The 16,141-nt window shown below is 38.7% G+C and overlaps 1 protein-coding gene across 4 annotated transcripts in view; it reads right to left on the bottom strand.

Moving 5' to 3' along the window:
* Positions 1–16,141, bottom strand: part of ASTN2 (astrotactin 2) — a 7,150,955-nt gene that overhangs the window by 6,464,316 nt on the left and 670,498 nt on the right. For all 4 annotated transcript variants that reach the window (XM_044057934.1, XM_044057931.1, XM_044057932.1 and 1 more), the window contains one exon: positions 1,242–1,429. In XM_044057934.1, the coding sequence (XP_043913869.1) occupies positions 1,242–1,429 (188 nt within the window). The remainder of the gene's footprint in view (positions 1–1,241; positions 1,430–16,141) is intronic.

The raw sequence follows: 16,141 nt of genomic DNA, 5'->3' as shown, positions 1-16,141 counted from the left end.
GCTATGCTGCTTAACAGAGGCCAACAGCACAGTGATGTGTAAAGCCTGGGCAAGACTTTTCTTCAAAGGTAACATGTATGAAACAATGCATCTTTCTCAAGGTTTATACATTTAGGCAAGAGTACTACCTCAGTTATTGTTTCAAAGTACTGCCCTAATGGTGATAAATATGTAACAGTATATTAAATAGTAGCAAATGCATGTAGAGCAATCCTTCAGTTTATAGCAGTTCAAAACTATTACAATTTTAACCATTTTATTCATATATTAATGAGGCTGCCATTTATCAGGATTAACAGACCCCCATCCATTGCTATATAGTCTTGTGTGATGCACAGTGGTTTAAATATGCAAATTTCACAAAATTAGTTGGACATGCAGTGTTAACAGTCATTTAAAATATGACAGCAGTCATATGTGATAATATATCTTTATACAGTTCACTGCAGGTTGTAATTAAAATGGAGTAAATACAACATACGATATTTCATATACATATTCTAGTCAAACTCAATACTCTTTCAAGATCGCAAGAGCTTAGCAAGCAAGAGCATTTATAATGCAACTCTGCAGAAATATCTTTCCATGAGTCATTTTTAATGTCAAGAGCTTTTGGCTACAAAACTTGACAAAATCTGACTATGACAATAACAAACAAACAAGATGAGCACAAAGTGCCAAAAAAACATTCTTCTAAGACGGCCATTTTAGTAATCATCATTTAAGATAGGGCAGAACAAAGCACCCGTATATTTAGTGATGCAAGATCAAGCCAAATAAAGTGTTTGGTTTCTGATTAGTGCTTCATTTGGAAAATAGTAAAATTATCAGTTAGCCTATTGTCAAATAAACACAAACAACAATGCAATGTCTATTGCTGGGTATTCCTGGAATTTGTATCATGCATGCCACTAAAAAAAAAAAAAAAAAAAAAAGTCGGAAGCACACTGCACTGATGCAAAAGCTTGAATAATTTTCAATACATTTTCTCATCAGTCTGGCATTCTTTAGCTGCCATTCTCTCTGTATACAACTTGAATGAATTATACAGTCAGTGTACATTATAATAGAAAGCTCAACTGTAACTTGAGGTCATTCTATTCATATTTATACAAGACTATGCCATAAAGCAGCCAAGTATAAAAAGGAAATAGGCATCAGTTTCTCGTTATTCATCAGTAATCCTTGATCATATCTCTATTCACTTTCAAGCGTTTTCATTTTTAGAGACCTGCACTCACCATGACTGAAATATGAAGGACATGCATCTGTTCTTCCACAATCTCCGAAGCTTCCCGGATTGTTGGTGGAGTTGCTTGTGACAGATGTTCTGCACTGCTCATCGACACATGAAAATATAAAGTCCCATTTTCCAACCACTGTTGCTTCCAGTGGACGAGCGAGATATCTGCAACAGTCCCAGACATTTCTGTAAGGCAAAAAAAGAAAATGTTTTAGAGAACTATTCTTAACATCACAAAGTAACAACAAATCTAGTAGAAGCATCACCACTTGCACAGCTTGATGGAGTAACACACACGTACCATCTGCCAGTATGATAATGCATAGCTACTTTCTATGATTACTCTCTACTTACGCTCACTATTTTTCTTTACAATTGAAACTAGCAGTTCTATAGATGAACAGCCAGTTTGGTTCAGTACACTAAGGTCATCTTTTTGTAAAAAAAATAGTTTGCAGTCGGACTAATTTATAGATGCACGCTGTCCGTAATGGAATTACAACATGCCGTAAAAACAGATCCTACTGAAACAATTCTCAGCACAGCACTTACAACCACAGTGTAACAAGCTGGCTGGTCCTTGGATATGACAGTGTCTCAAGAGAAATAGTCTTTCAGTACTCTTGAAAAGTACTGCATAAGGATTTCATTTTATACTAATTCCATAGTATTATGTTCTAAGTACTTGCGTTTCCCTTATGGCTCAGGTCATATCATATGAAAAAACGAAACATTTGTTAGCCTATTTAAAGGGGATGAAACTGAGTAAAAAACAACCAAAAAGGCTCATTTTAAAATTAACCTTACTTTTTCAGAAATACATTTACATATAGCTGTGTGGGGGGTGTACATGAATAATACCGTGTCTACAGTCCAGCCAACCCTTGATCGATTAGCAGTTTGGGCAACAGACAGAGCAGCAGGAATAGATGGGTATTACCATCCGGGGGTGGGGTGTTAGACCCCTGTGGCCATCACTGGTGTCAATCTCTAGTGGAGTCTGAAGACAGTGCACTGACAAGAATGTTCTTAAGAAAGGGGGAAAAAAGGTGAAGACCTGGCTGAGCTGTTGTGGAGGTGAGACAAAATGCTGCCCATCTCCATTGCATGTTCACTGATCAAACCACAGGGGCTGCATAACAGAGGGAAAGAAGGGATAGGCCAAAAATGGAGCACTAGATGGATTTTGGACAGAGTAACCAAAGACATCCATAGGATTCTTGCTTGCCCACTGAAATAGTTGGCATTTGACTGGGGGGATGAATGCAGTGCTGGAAGACTCCTCAAGAATGTGGGGCAATGGACAGCTATCAGAATGAAAATTTAAAAAATATATATTTACATATCTGTGTGAAGGTGACAGTCTTGTAGACGCACATTTTTAACAGAAGGAGATACTGGTCTTCTGAGCAATGCTGCAAGATGGTTATTCCGAGTCTGATGTATTCCAACACACAAAGGGGATTGTAATAAAAGTGAAACTATAGGCATGGGTGGCATTTAGTGATGACATGTTGAAACACTCTTGGGTAACTGCAGAGATATTCTTGGAAGACTGCTCAGTTCATCAACAAATGATGTAAAGAAAGTACCTTACCCAGCATAAATTAAGCAAGTGTGACTAAGTCCTGGAAAATTATGGGAAGACTTTTGCGAGAGAGGTGTCAAAAATGAATATTTTTGAGGAATTCTGAATTAACAGATAGTCACCAATCTAAAGCTGGTAACAGACGTCTTAAAAGTGATGAGTACCACAACTACAGCTGAAGTTACTGGAGTATTTATAGGTCATAATTATCCTGCAACTGTGTAGGAGATCCAGCTACAGATGTAAATGGCAATTGCAATGGTTAAGTTAACTCATCTACTCTGTCACTGTCATATGGAAGCTAGGGAATGTATCTCCTGACTAGAAAATATGGTCACCACAGGCTGTCTTCTGAAAATAAGGTTTCAAAATCCGCAACTTCCTCAAAAAACCCTTTGTTAAACTCTTGAAGAGTAAATTCCACCCAAAAGTTATGCTTCAGGTTCAAGAAGGGCAAATGCAACTTCCCTCCAGGCCATGAGCCTCTGGACAAGTTGTTTAACGTCCCAATGTTGCATGATGGTGTCTATTTGGCAATCTATGTACAGATGTTGTATGGCTATGGACAAGACGCTTGGCTGTTTGCACATACAGGACATGGGATATTCTGTAGCAATAAGGTGTACCAGGACCATTGAAGTCTGCTAACTGATTGCTATGTGAATGCATTAAAGGCTCTGTTTGCAATGTTGTAATAAGTCAAATGTGTTAAATATGGATCCTAATCTTCATCTAGGATGCATAATCTCACCAACTCCGTTACTGACTTTACTGTTCGCGAATTTCACAGACAAGGAAAAAACTTGTAGTTGAGACAAGGATGGTATTTTGTTTTTGTAAACAGAGATGCTAATCACTGTTTTTTGCAGATGGTGGGGATATTTTTGCTTCATCTGTCATCTCCTGCATACAAATCAAGCTGTTCACCGCTGAGTGAGAAGCAGATGTCTTAAGTACAGGTAGGATAAGCAGATAAACAGTTTGTCAGAGATGGCAAGGTGAATTGTCAGAATGATACGCAAAGTTGATCTTACAGGTGGTGAGCAGATCTGTGTTGAAGTCTAAGCCTGAGTTCCCAGACAAAGTCCTCAGTTTATTGGTTGATGTACATCACCCATTACCATCTATGGTCATTATTAGAAGAGAATGACCATAAACCAATTGTTTACTAAATTGAAAAAACATGACAGTTTCCTATCACTTAAATGGTGACAAAACACGGCAGTTTCCTATAACTTAAATGGTGAAAAAACATGGCAGTTTCCTATAACTTAAATGGTGAAAAAACATGGCAGTTTCCTATAACTTAAATGGTGTCACTGGCAAATGACTTTTTCGCACCCTTGCTTCTGCGCTGACAAAAATGAAGTTAATTTAAGTGATTTCTATGAAATTAAGTCAAACTGCTGCATTTGAAATTTATAGTTTTAAAGATTTAATCAAATTTGATTAAATACAGGTCATGAGTTACTTGGTAATTCCATAAATACAAACACATAGGCTTATCCTAGAGAACCCGCAATTTTATGTAATCAGAATAAATTTCTAAGAATTATCAGTATCTTGTTCTGCTGCATAGTGGGCAAAAACTCGTACTGTATTTTAGGTGACCCACATTTTTAGTGTTTTGACTGCTTGAGCCCACGGGGAATGATGAGAATAAGTTGCCACTGAGGGCTCACTCATACTGGGAAGAAAGGATTTGCACTGGCCACACAGGTGTCATCACTTAGAAGACTGGCTAGTCAGCTAGTAGAACTCCCAGCTGGCCTAGCCCATACTGCCATTAAATAATTTACACTATGAGGCTGCGAGAAAAATTGGCATGTGGAGGTATGCTTTCCCTTGCAAGGCAGCAACTGTGGGCTTAAAGGAATCATTCAGGGGGAAGGGATACTTCAAAAGGAAATCATGACCAGAATCTTAGACCATTCCATATCACCTAACTCTTATCAGGAAATGGAAGACAAATAGGAATACCCAGGCAGAAACAACTTGGCTACAAGGCTTGCCTTGCACAGGTAAAAACGGATCCATTCCACCTGAACAGGTGGACCAATGTGTGAAGGTAGAGGAGCCATAAGGATAGGTCTTGGGGGGGGGGTCATAAAAAGTCACTATCTGATGTGGTATTCACATTATACAACAAAGGGAAAACAGCTTCTTTTCAGAAACCACTTGGATGTTGTTTAAATTCAGGAATATATTATAAGCTCGAAAACCCTTATGATGTACCACTTACAGTAGTAAAGCAACAAGTATGCCTGACTCCCTTTAACAGGGCAGATATTATAAAGTACATAACGTCTGCATGATCAACAGTATGCTAGAGAATCTATCTTTAAATAAGTATGAGCATCTTAAGTACAGTTATGTAATCTCTTACCATAACTGCAGATGTCCTTGTCTCACTGTTGCAGTATTCATAACATTAGGGATCCCATACCAAGGGAAGCCCAACATCCGGCCATTTTACCTAAGCCTTTGGTTGTTTTAAGGTAAGCCGTACATCACATCAATGCTCCTTGTGTAGCATAGGGCAGAAAGAGGACATCCGGACATACCATCCCAGAAACTGAAAGCCCCATTAGGAATGCCAGTCCAAAAAACAAGAGGTAACCAGTACATCCGTAAGATAAATGGACCAGGGGAGGAAGGAGGGAGTGAATACAGCAACAGTGAAGGGAAGGACTTGTGACATTATGGTAAGATTTTATACAACTGATCTATGTCCTTCCATTTCACTGTTTCAGTATTCATAACATTACAAAGTACCAAAGCTTAAGAAGAGAGATGGGAGGAGGAAGGACCAGCAGAGATATCTAGGAAGCCATGAAAGATGGCCCTACCAAAACCAGCTCTAGAAATTTCATCCAACTTTTATTGCTCGGTAAATGTATGCACAGAAGTCCAGGTAGCTGCCTCAAGAGGAGAGTTAATATCCAAACCCTTGAAAAAAGCACCAGAAGAAGCCACAGCTCTAGTAGAATGAGGCTTAACAGGAAAAGGAAAGCTCTTACCATGAAAAGAACAAAAAGAAAGATTTTGATATCTGAGAAGAAATAGTCTGCTTGGTTGCGGCTAATTTGAAAGACCCGGCATAAAACGAAACAAAGATTACCTAATAGTCTTAGCCAACTCAGATTTTATTTAGGCAAGACTATGTACACATCCAAATGTGTGCAGCACCTTCTGACTGGCAGATTGTGGAGAAGGAAAAAAGTGGGCAAATGAACAGACTGATTAAGGGACAATTCATTCACCACCTTGGGAGTAAAATAAGGATAGGTAAGGATACACCATCCTTATTAAACACCAAAAAAGCAGGACAAGCCATAAGGGCTTGAAGCTCAGACACCTGTCTGGCAGAACTAAGGGCCAACAAAAGAAGTCTTCTAAGAGCAATGTTGCAAGAAAGCTGAAGCTGCAGGCTCAAAAGGAGCCAGAGTCATTTCCTCCAAAACAAAATTAGGATCCCAGGGAGGAGGAACATGTTTACTGGGAGGCTTAATATGAAAGACTCCTTTAAGGAAATGTTTAGCATCAAATCTAAACACTAAAGGAGAAGATAAAGGCAGACAAGCAGAGACAGCTGATAAGGGGGCTTTAAAAGAAGAATAAGCTAACTAGCACTGAGCAATTCACACAGGTAAGACCAAACCAAATTTACATCCACAGAAAGTGGATCCAGGTTACAAGACATACACCAAACAGAAAACATCTTCCATTTGGATAAGTAGGATTTCCGAGGCTCTTTTAGGACCCTATGCACATCCTCAGAAAAAATGTGTTTATGTGGAATCAAAATCCTATCACCCACAGAGTCAGTTGAAGAGTGGACAGGTGGGGATGGATACGAGATCCGTTGTCGTGTGTGACTAGGTCCACCCTGTGAGGTAACTTGTGATGACTGCCCCTGACTAAATGTATAAGAAAAGGGAATGAATGTGTCAGCCAAAAGGGAGTCCCTGACCAGATTTTGGAGGCATCCTGTTAAATTCTGAAAGGAAGGAAAGCAAAATGAACCATCCCCTTCCAAGAAAGAGGGCACCCACCTTACACACTAGAGGACCTGCGACTCTGGCATAAAACGGGAAGAAGTTTGTTCCAAGGGAAAGAAAATACATCTGTTTAAGGAATACCCCACTGGTGGACAAGGTTCAGAAACAAATCCCTGTGAATCATCCATTCATGGGACTGATGCGGACCTGATCCAAGTGTCTGTAACAATGCTTTGACCTGATGAGATGTAAGCTGCCTGAAGAGTCGCGTGATGCTCGATAGAATATCCCACAGACCAGGAGAGACAACTGGCAGAGAAGGTGAGAGCTTGTTCCTCCCAGTTTTCCTTTTTTACACACCACATGACTGTGGTGGTGTTTGTAAACACCTTGAGAGGTTCCGAGGAGAAGAGGATGAAAAGCCTGAAGAGCCAGCAGAAAGGCCTTCATCTCAGACATTGATATGCTCCTTCTTTTAGAGAGACAACCACCCTCCTTCCTGCACCTTTAGGGAGCAAAAAGTGCCTCCCTATCCCAAACCTGAAGTATCTGTGAATAGCTCCTGAGATGAGTGGGGTGAAAAGGGAGCCCTGGATTTAGTGACAACTGCTAGATCCAACACTGTAGTTCCTTCTTCAGACAAGGTAGAAAAAGAACTACAAATTCTATGGGATGAGCATGTTGAAACTAAACTGATTTCAAAAACTACTGAAACTTTCTCATATGAAGTTTGTCCAGAGGGTATATAGGGATGGTGGAGAACATAAATCCCAGAGCTCTCAGAAACTCCATGGTTGTAATGGAAGCCAAAAGAAAAAAAAGTTTGAAAGAAGATATGGAACAATGCCTTTGAAGGAGCAGGAATACCAGCAAAGGCACCGTCTGAATCCTGCAACCCAGAAAAACATGGTCCTGAGGAGTCAGAGAAGACTTTTTGAAGCTTATTGTAAACCCCAGGCTATATAGAAGAGAGATGACAAAATGGAGACTTTTCAACAAGATCTCTGGAGAGGATGCCTAAAAAAGAAGTTGTCCAAGTTAGGCAATACATGGATCACCAAATCCTGCAAAAAAATCGCATGAGATCAAAGCATCAAGTCTTTTGGTGAATACCCTTGGGGCAGTAGAAAGGGCAAAAGGTAAAACAGAGAAATGAAAATGCCAGGAAGCAACAGACAAATGTACATACTTCCTGAAAAGGGGATGGATAAGAAAATGGAGACGAGCATCCTTGAGATCCACAGACAGAGGAAGCAAAAGATAGAGCCACGTCTGAAGGGACAGCATTCAAATACGTGGGCACCTTGAGAAAAGTGTTTAGATGAGAGAGGTGTAGAACTGGTCTCCAACTACCCTCCTTAATGGGTAATAGAATCATCCGGGCATAAAACCACTTCTGCTGAATCACAACTACACTCGATGGAATGACAAGCCACCTGACTGGATGTCCCTGTCAGGAAAAGAGCAGACCTTTCACACTCAGTCTGTAAGGTCAGATATAACTAGACGAGCCTTTGAAAGGAAAGCCAACACATACCTAGACATATGGGTCTGATAATGAATAGCCCTAAAAACCAAGGTAGCCAAGGTGTAAACCTTCTTAACTAGTCTTTCCATGGTTCTGCTATCTTTAACAAAGGCCAATCATTTTGGCAAAGGAAACAATTAAAATGGCTTGTCATTCTCTACAGATACCACTTAAGGGTCATTAGCAAGACACTTGTACAAAAATTTACAGTCCTCAGGCACCCTAGAACATCTATCAGGTTTCCTGGGAGGAGGGGGCATATAATCTGGAGCTTTACAGACACTGGAAAATGCACTCAACAAAGCAGCCAAAACAGGAGGAACAGCAAAAGGTTTTAAGAGATACCACCTGCAGCAACTCATAGTACTTCTTATAAATCTCAGAGACCTGAGCACAATCCCATTTAAGGAACTCCAACACCCTGGAGATCATATCCTCAAAAGAAATGTCTTCAAAGGGAGTATCAAGACTGGTAGATTCCTATTCTTCTGATACACAGTCCAAAGAGGAGGAAATCGGAGAAGAGCACGCAAAGGATTTCTCATCCAAATCCAACTCCTCCTTAAAAGAATCCTGTTCACTGGGTATTTTAAGGACAGTAGAGAGCCAAGGGGGAGATGGATGACAAACTCATCATCAAGGTTCCAGTGCCATCAAGGTACTAAACATACCCTTAGTGAAGGCCTGCCACTCACTCTGTGAATCCTTAGGAGCAGGTGAAATAGGTTTAGTTTTTTGTTTTTAATGCAGTGGGACATTTGCCTTATAAAACTTGGATGGCTCTGATCCAGGATGGCATTCAATATTGGTAGTCGGGAATTCTTCTCGGACTAAAATCTGAGGAACACTCATAAGACCCTTGGAAATGATCAGCCATGTTTCACACTGAACATCCAAAATTGATGTCTGCAAAGGCTCCTCAGACTTGTTTAAAGCTGGAAACTCACCACCCTCCAACCTGGTCAGGGCAGAGGAATCTGACAACAAAGCCAAGTGAACCTCTAGGCATTCACTCACCTCAGGAGAGTTTCTGGTGGAAGCTGAACAGCGGAATATTCTAGACCAGGCTTCTTGGCCTTCTTCTCTTACAGCTATCTCTCTGGCAGGAAGTTCTCTCCAATGTATCATTCCCAAAAAGTTTAATACGCTGATTCTCAAGATACAGCACCACAGAAGGAAGTCTACTACACAAAGTTTTAGGTACAAAAGCCTGACAAGATGGATCAAGATGTATATTCATGTGAGGCGACAAAGGCAAAACAGACACTGTTCACGGCGGTCTTTATAGGGAATCTGTTCCTCCCAATGGCACCCTTCTTGGATAACATGAAACCCCACAAGCAACAAAAAAAAGACAAGTAAAAAGAAACACCAGTGGGGCACATCTGCAATGGCTCAGTGAAACCAGCAACAGAACTTAGGCATTCAGACCAGCGGCAAAGTTTAGAGGATGGTACATCTGGATGTCTCCTTTATGTCCTATGTTATACATGAGGAGCCTGTGTGTGATACACGTCATACTTAAAAGCAATTTAAGGTTTTAATACACTGGCCCCCTAGGCAGGGGATCCCTAATGTTAGGTGTACTGCAACAGGGAAATGGAAGGACATCTAAATATTAAGCAATAGTCAATGCTTGGAAAGCAGCAACAGAGAATTCACGACCACAACTTGATACTGCATTTATCTCACATGGCTAGCTCAAAGAACAAAACTGATGAATAAGCCAAAAAATAACTAACAAAAAAATTCATCACATTTCATATGCAAGTCTTAATCTACAATTCCAGACAACTGCATATGAAAAACGTTTGCTGCCCCAATGTCAGATATTCTGGATGCATTTTTGAATTACATCTCTAATTCCATCAGCTACTTACGTCTCTAATCCCATCAGTTACTAACAACTACAGTTTATTCAACTAATTAACTTTCCAACTTGCAGTTTTGCTAAAACCTGAAATAGTTCATACTTAATTGCATCAAATTTGAGAAATTTTGTGGCCACACAATGTGAAAGATATGCAACAGTATCTTTTGAATTATTTTGCAGCAACACATAAATGAACTTTAGAGAATTCAAAATGGTTGAAATGATAACTAACGTATCATGACTTACATTCAGTTATGTAAAGGTTTCCATTATGTAAAATAAAGACGACTTTTCTGGCATACCCTTGATTCCAGAGTTCTAATATACGTATTTCCAAGTAAAGTAAAAGGAAAGACAATACATCTACCAACAGATGACAGAAAATCAGGAAGTATTGTGGTAGTAAGTAAAACTGGCGGATAGATTAAGTTAATTGGATCATTCTGTCTTTTCCACCTAGAAATCTACCGTATTATTAATAACTGAAAGCTGGCTTACTGATTGTTAAACCACGTTAGACAAGAAAGTTCAACAGGCGTAGTAACTATCTGCAGTAAAACAGCCAAGAATGGTGCCTTACATGATATTTTTAATAAAAGTCAAAATTAATCTTAGTTAAATTGTGCAAACTTCAAGCTACTGGTCATTCTAATTACATCAGTAGGCAGAGAAATTCATCAAGAGACAATGACAACACCAACTAACTGAACATAAGCAGAACAATACCAATACAGCTCATCTAGGTCATTATCACTCAACCTTCACAACCACTCAGTAGCTTGAGCAGTTAAGATAAATGAGATATGGTGCACAGTTTGAAATACTAGATTACATTACGAACATGTTCAAATTATTATATAATCTTATATGGCACATTCCCGAGAGTGTTCATGTAGACAGTTGAGCAAAAACTTCAAAGAATGATGACAGTCTGAAAAAAGGTTTCTGGAACCACTTTCAGCAAACAGACTATTGCAGTGGTGAAATTCTTCTCCACCCTCCAAGAATACGTACCTCCCCTCAGACTTAAATATATCTACTCCATGATCATTTGACAGTAAAGTCAAAAGTCCACACATTATAATCATGGTTTCAGAGAACTTTAACTGGACTACTTGCATTCACAAAAAGATCACAACTTGTCATACACCCCCCCAGCCCCATGTTTGTAGCCACTTCCATTAAGGACTTTTTCTATAAAAAATACAGCCTTTATGCATACAATTCTGGGGTATCGGACAGCTCGTGGAGTAGATAATAAATGAGAAACTTATGTGGCAAGAATCAACCACTCATATCATGTAACTGAGAACATGGGTAAGGTACTAATTCAACTGCTGTAACAATAAAAAGTAGGCCTTACATATTTAAGTATTATTAAAGTAGGCTTTACATATTTAAGTATTTATTAAAGTAGGCTTTATATATTTAAGTATTTATTAAAGTAGGCTTTACATATTTAAGTATTTATTAAAGTAGGCTTTACATATTTAAGTATTTATTAAAGTAGGCTTTACATATTTAAGTATTTATTAAAGTAGGCTTTACATATTTAAGTATTTATTAAAGTAGGCTTTATATATTTAAGTATTTATTCAAGTACGCATTTATATATTTAAGTATTTATTCAAGTACGCATTATATATTTAAGTATTTATTCAAGTACGCATTTATATATTTAAGTATTTATTAAAGTAGGCTTTATATATTTAAGTATTTATTCAAGTAGGCTTTATATATTTAAGTATTTATTCAAGTAGGCTTTATATATTTAAGTATTTATTAAAGTAGGCTTTATATATTTAAGTATTTATTCAAGTAGGCTTTATATATTTAAGTATTTATTAAAGTAGGCTTTATATATTTAAGTATTTATTCAAGTAGGCTTTATATATTTAAGTATTTATTCAAGTAGGCTTTATATATTTAAGTATTTATTAAAGTAGGCTTTATATATTTAAGTATTTATTAAAGTAGGCATTTATATATTTAAGTATAAAACATAGACATTTATATATTTCAGCCTGGGGAAGGAGGAAATGATTACAAATGAGCAAAAATGTTATCAAAGCAGACGTACACTAATATAGATAATGTGAAAAAACAGACAAGGTTAACAACTCTGGTTAATGGAATTGAGAAGCCATTGTAATATTAACATTCCTGAAAGTGTCACGAAAACTGCTGTTGATTCACTTCAGAGATGATGCAAGTACAAGTCAAATAACGTTATTGAATGGTTATATAGTTAAAGCAACCCTCAGTTAACAGGCACCCATGGGGATTGGTAGATGCTGGATTAATGTAGTTTCTGGTTGCTTGAGAGTTGCTATTAAAAACAGGCCTGACTAATACTGTACCCTATAGTATTTGTTTGGTATGACTTGTTTTCAGGTTGGGGAGAGAAAAAATGTATTCCCATCTTCCTTTCTAAAACTCTAATCTGGCTCTGCTTGTACTTCAAGGGACTTTATTCCAGGCATTTCTGAGCACTGGTTCTTTGTCTAAATAAGACATTCATTTTATTACAATTGATCTGGGAGGTAAATGAAGGTGATGTTGGTATTGGCTTCCCTATTGCTCTGTGTGCTCTTTCAATTCCATACGACAAACCCTCCTGTAAGTTTAAAATTTCTGGTATCCAAGTATTTTAAAAAGCGAGAATGTCCTCGCCCTAACTTTTTTCAGGCAATCCAAAACTTCTAATATTTCTCCTTCTTTCCCCGTTTTCCAAATCATCTATTTAGTTGAACAGCCAGGTATTTTGTTTGAGAAGGAATTCAGCTCGAGTTTAATCTTCTGTTAAATCTCCCATCTATATCATTTAAAGGAATGGTCCAACAATATCAGTTAAAATAATGGACAGAGACATCCTTAAGGGCATCTGTTTGGTTCAGGCAGCATTCTTTGAGATTTTCTAGGTTTTTTTGAAGTTATCCATTTTAGAGACCATTCTTGTAAAGTGGTAGACACCAACTGCAGTTCATTCTTCTGAGAAGTTTCAGTGTGCGAGTTCTTAGTGCTGGTCATTTTCTCACGGTATAAAAGTCTCCAGTATAACTTGAAAGGAAAATATCTTTAAAATTTCACCAAAATCGCACGTTCTGATTATTAGATTATTATCAGTGACAATCATTAGCGGACCGGAGTTCCGCTGTGCCGACCCCTAACCGGGGAAAGCCGAAAGACAAACATCAGTGACATATGAAACATTTTGTTAAGAAAGAAAAAATATTTTCCTGCATTTTGTAATAGTTTAAGACAGCTCTGAAAATATACCATATGCTCCATTTTGGCATTTGCTTCACTGTGGAAAAGGGCCTCTGGCTGACCAAGCGTGCAGATGATTGCATTGTGAGTGCTGTTATACAACCCTCCAAATAAACAAATATTCTCCAACAAGGCCCAACAGAAAAAAACTGGTTTTAGTTCTACTGTCACGGTCTTAAACTCATCGCAATGAAATTCATATCATCATTTAGGAAGATGGCTGCATATGAAAACTGCCATATTAATAATACACCCCAAAGAGCAGACTCAGTAGACAGGGATCTGGGAACACATTTTGAGAGCAATGTGTTCCTATGGGTTTACTGTGAGAGGGAATCATTCTATGTTATGCAACTTATAAGCAATGGTACGGCATCCATGTCCAAGAATGCTATTGTTCCACTGTACTTGGCCCTCATAAGACCAGTTGTTAAGTACAATGCTCCATTTGTTATTTAAGTAACCAGATATATGCAACTGGAACACCACAGAGGTTCCTTACAAAAAGAAAACATAATGTTAATAGCATGTCCTATATTATTAGCCTCAAAGTCCTGTCCATGTACAAACTGCTGAGAGGTTATGTCTAGCCTGATAGACCAGTTACACATCTGCAAAATAAACAGAAGTATCAACTCATCTAGAGACTCAAACTTCACTGGCAATATACATAAGACATGCTGGATGGACAGGCATGTGTCTGACACCATCCCATCCATGTAATGCAGAGCTCTTCCCCAAATCAATTCAAGTGCAACTTGGGACAGAGAATGGAGAATAAAACTTCACCCTGGTCTGTCACCTATGTTTCTAATAAACAGAGGAAGCCTGGAAATGCTTGCCCATGCATGCCCAGGATTGCATATACCCCATAAAATAACCCTAGAGTATCCCCCTGCTAGACTCATTTGAGAATCAAGATTAGGCATGTTTGTTATCTGATGTCTGCTGTACTGAGCAGTTTTCCGTTGATAAGTCTTAGAAGACCCTCTGCTGTGTATGAGGGAGTAGAAGGTGGGGGCAAAGAACTCTGTGCAGCCATCAACCACATAATTAGGCAAAACTTTAGTAGGACCTAAAAGAAGACTAAAAATAAAATGTACTGAATCTTAACTTATTGTGAGGGTAGTCGTTATCCTGACACCTGATATCTCTCCCCTCAAGGGAAGTGAGTATCCCTGAAGGAGGCAGAGCTCTTTTCTGAATAGTTAGCTTAGAAGTGTTAATTACACAGGTTTTCCATAGTCACATACTGAGGTGTTCAGCACAATCAGGTCCTTGTTTACAGTTGCTGAATTTGAGGATAATGGGGAAATTACCAACATATTATAAGATACCCTGAAGCATACTGGAAGCCTGGCGTGGGATTTGTATATGTATAGTGCAACGTATGCTGCAAAATATTCTGGGAAGCAGCCCTGTGCAGGATGCAAGCAATTCAAGGACACCACTGGTACAAAAGTACAAAAGTTTAAACTGGGAGATGTGCTACTCATGCAAATGAGTAGAGAGAGAGATGTAAACAAGAAGGCCTATACAAAAACAGACCATGGACATTGCAAATATAGAAATGCAAGATGGCAGACTGATTCAGAGACAAAGTGGTGTTGTGTTGCCTACTCTCACACATTCTGAATGCTGTGGCTTGGAGTGTACATGGAAAGGACCAGGTTTAGCACAGAATCATCAATATTTCAAAAGCATGTGCTGGTATCCATTGGAGTCAGTTCTGGCAACACTGTAGGCCTCAGCTGATCAGCTCAACAAAGAATGTTAATGTGGAGACTTACAGGTGAGCAGGGAAATTAGGCCCAATGGGACAAATACACTACAGGACCTAGATGAAACATGTCCCTTTTTCTCTGGACAAAAAGGAAAGTAATATAATGAAAATCTCAACTGACCGACTCTAGAAGGACTGCAAGAGAAGTGTATAAACAGAAGAGGAAGGGAGTTTACTATTAAATGACAGTTTTTGTGACCATGAACTTCAGGGACGGAATCATAGAAGAGTGGAGCATTCCTATGCAGCACACATTCCAAGAGTGTTCATTGTATGAAGCATACAGAAGCCAAGTACAAATGTAACAGTGAATAGGAAGTGCCAGTAACCTGAACAAAAACAGCCACACAACCAAGCAAATGAGCAGCAGTAACATGCACAGCAGGATTATACGCAGCCCTCATCATCAACATTTGTGACAAAACCTTACCAGCTCACATTAGGTGGCAGGAGCTGCAGCAGATAGTGATGTCTGGTAGTGCAGAGTGACAAGAAGTGAAACAGCACAGCGATGAACTGCTACACCAATGTTTGCGTATATGCCTAAGTGGCTAACTCATTCATCATATAAATGGGGAAGAAAAGGGGTAAATAGGAAAGTAGGGAGAAGGCAGCAATAATGAGTGGAAACACACATGTAACCAGTATGGATAAATTTTAACAATTTAATAACTGGAATAGCAGAAAGGGTGGCTGCTGACCCAGGACTATCACACATCTGTTATGTTAACATTCTTTCTAATCTACTTTTAAAAAGATGGAAAAGCATTTATCGGAAATTTTAATAAAAATGGGATGTAACACTTATTTTGCTTCACGGGGAATGTTATTCAAAAAAGCTACATTGTGATTTTT

Source organism: Protopterus annectens, chromosome 16.part0 (genome assembly GCF_019279795.1).
Source record: "Protopterus annectens isolate FY-2018-M chromosome 16.part0, PAN1.0, whole genome shotgun sequence".
Lineage (NCBI taxonomy): Eukaryota > Metazoa > Chordata > Ceratodontiformes > Protopteridae > Protopterus > Protopterus annectens.
Note: the sequence above shows the minus strand (reverse complement) of the source record. Positions and strands in the feature narration are given on the sequence as shown.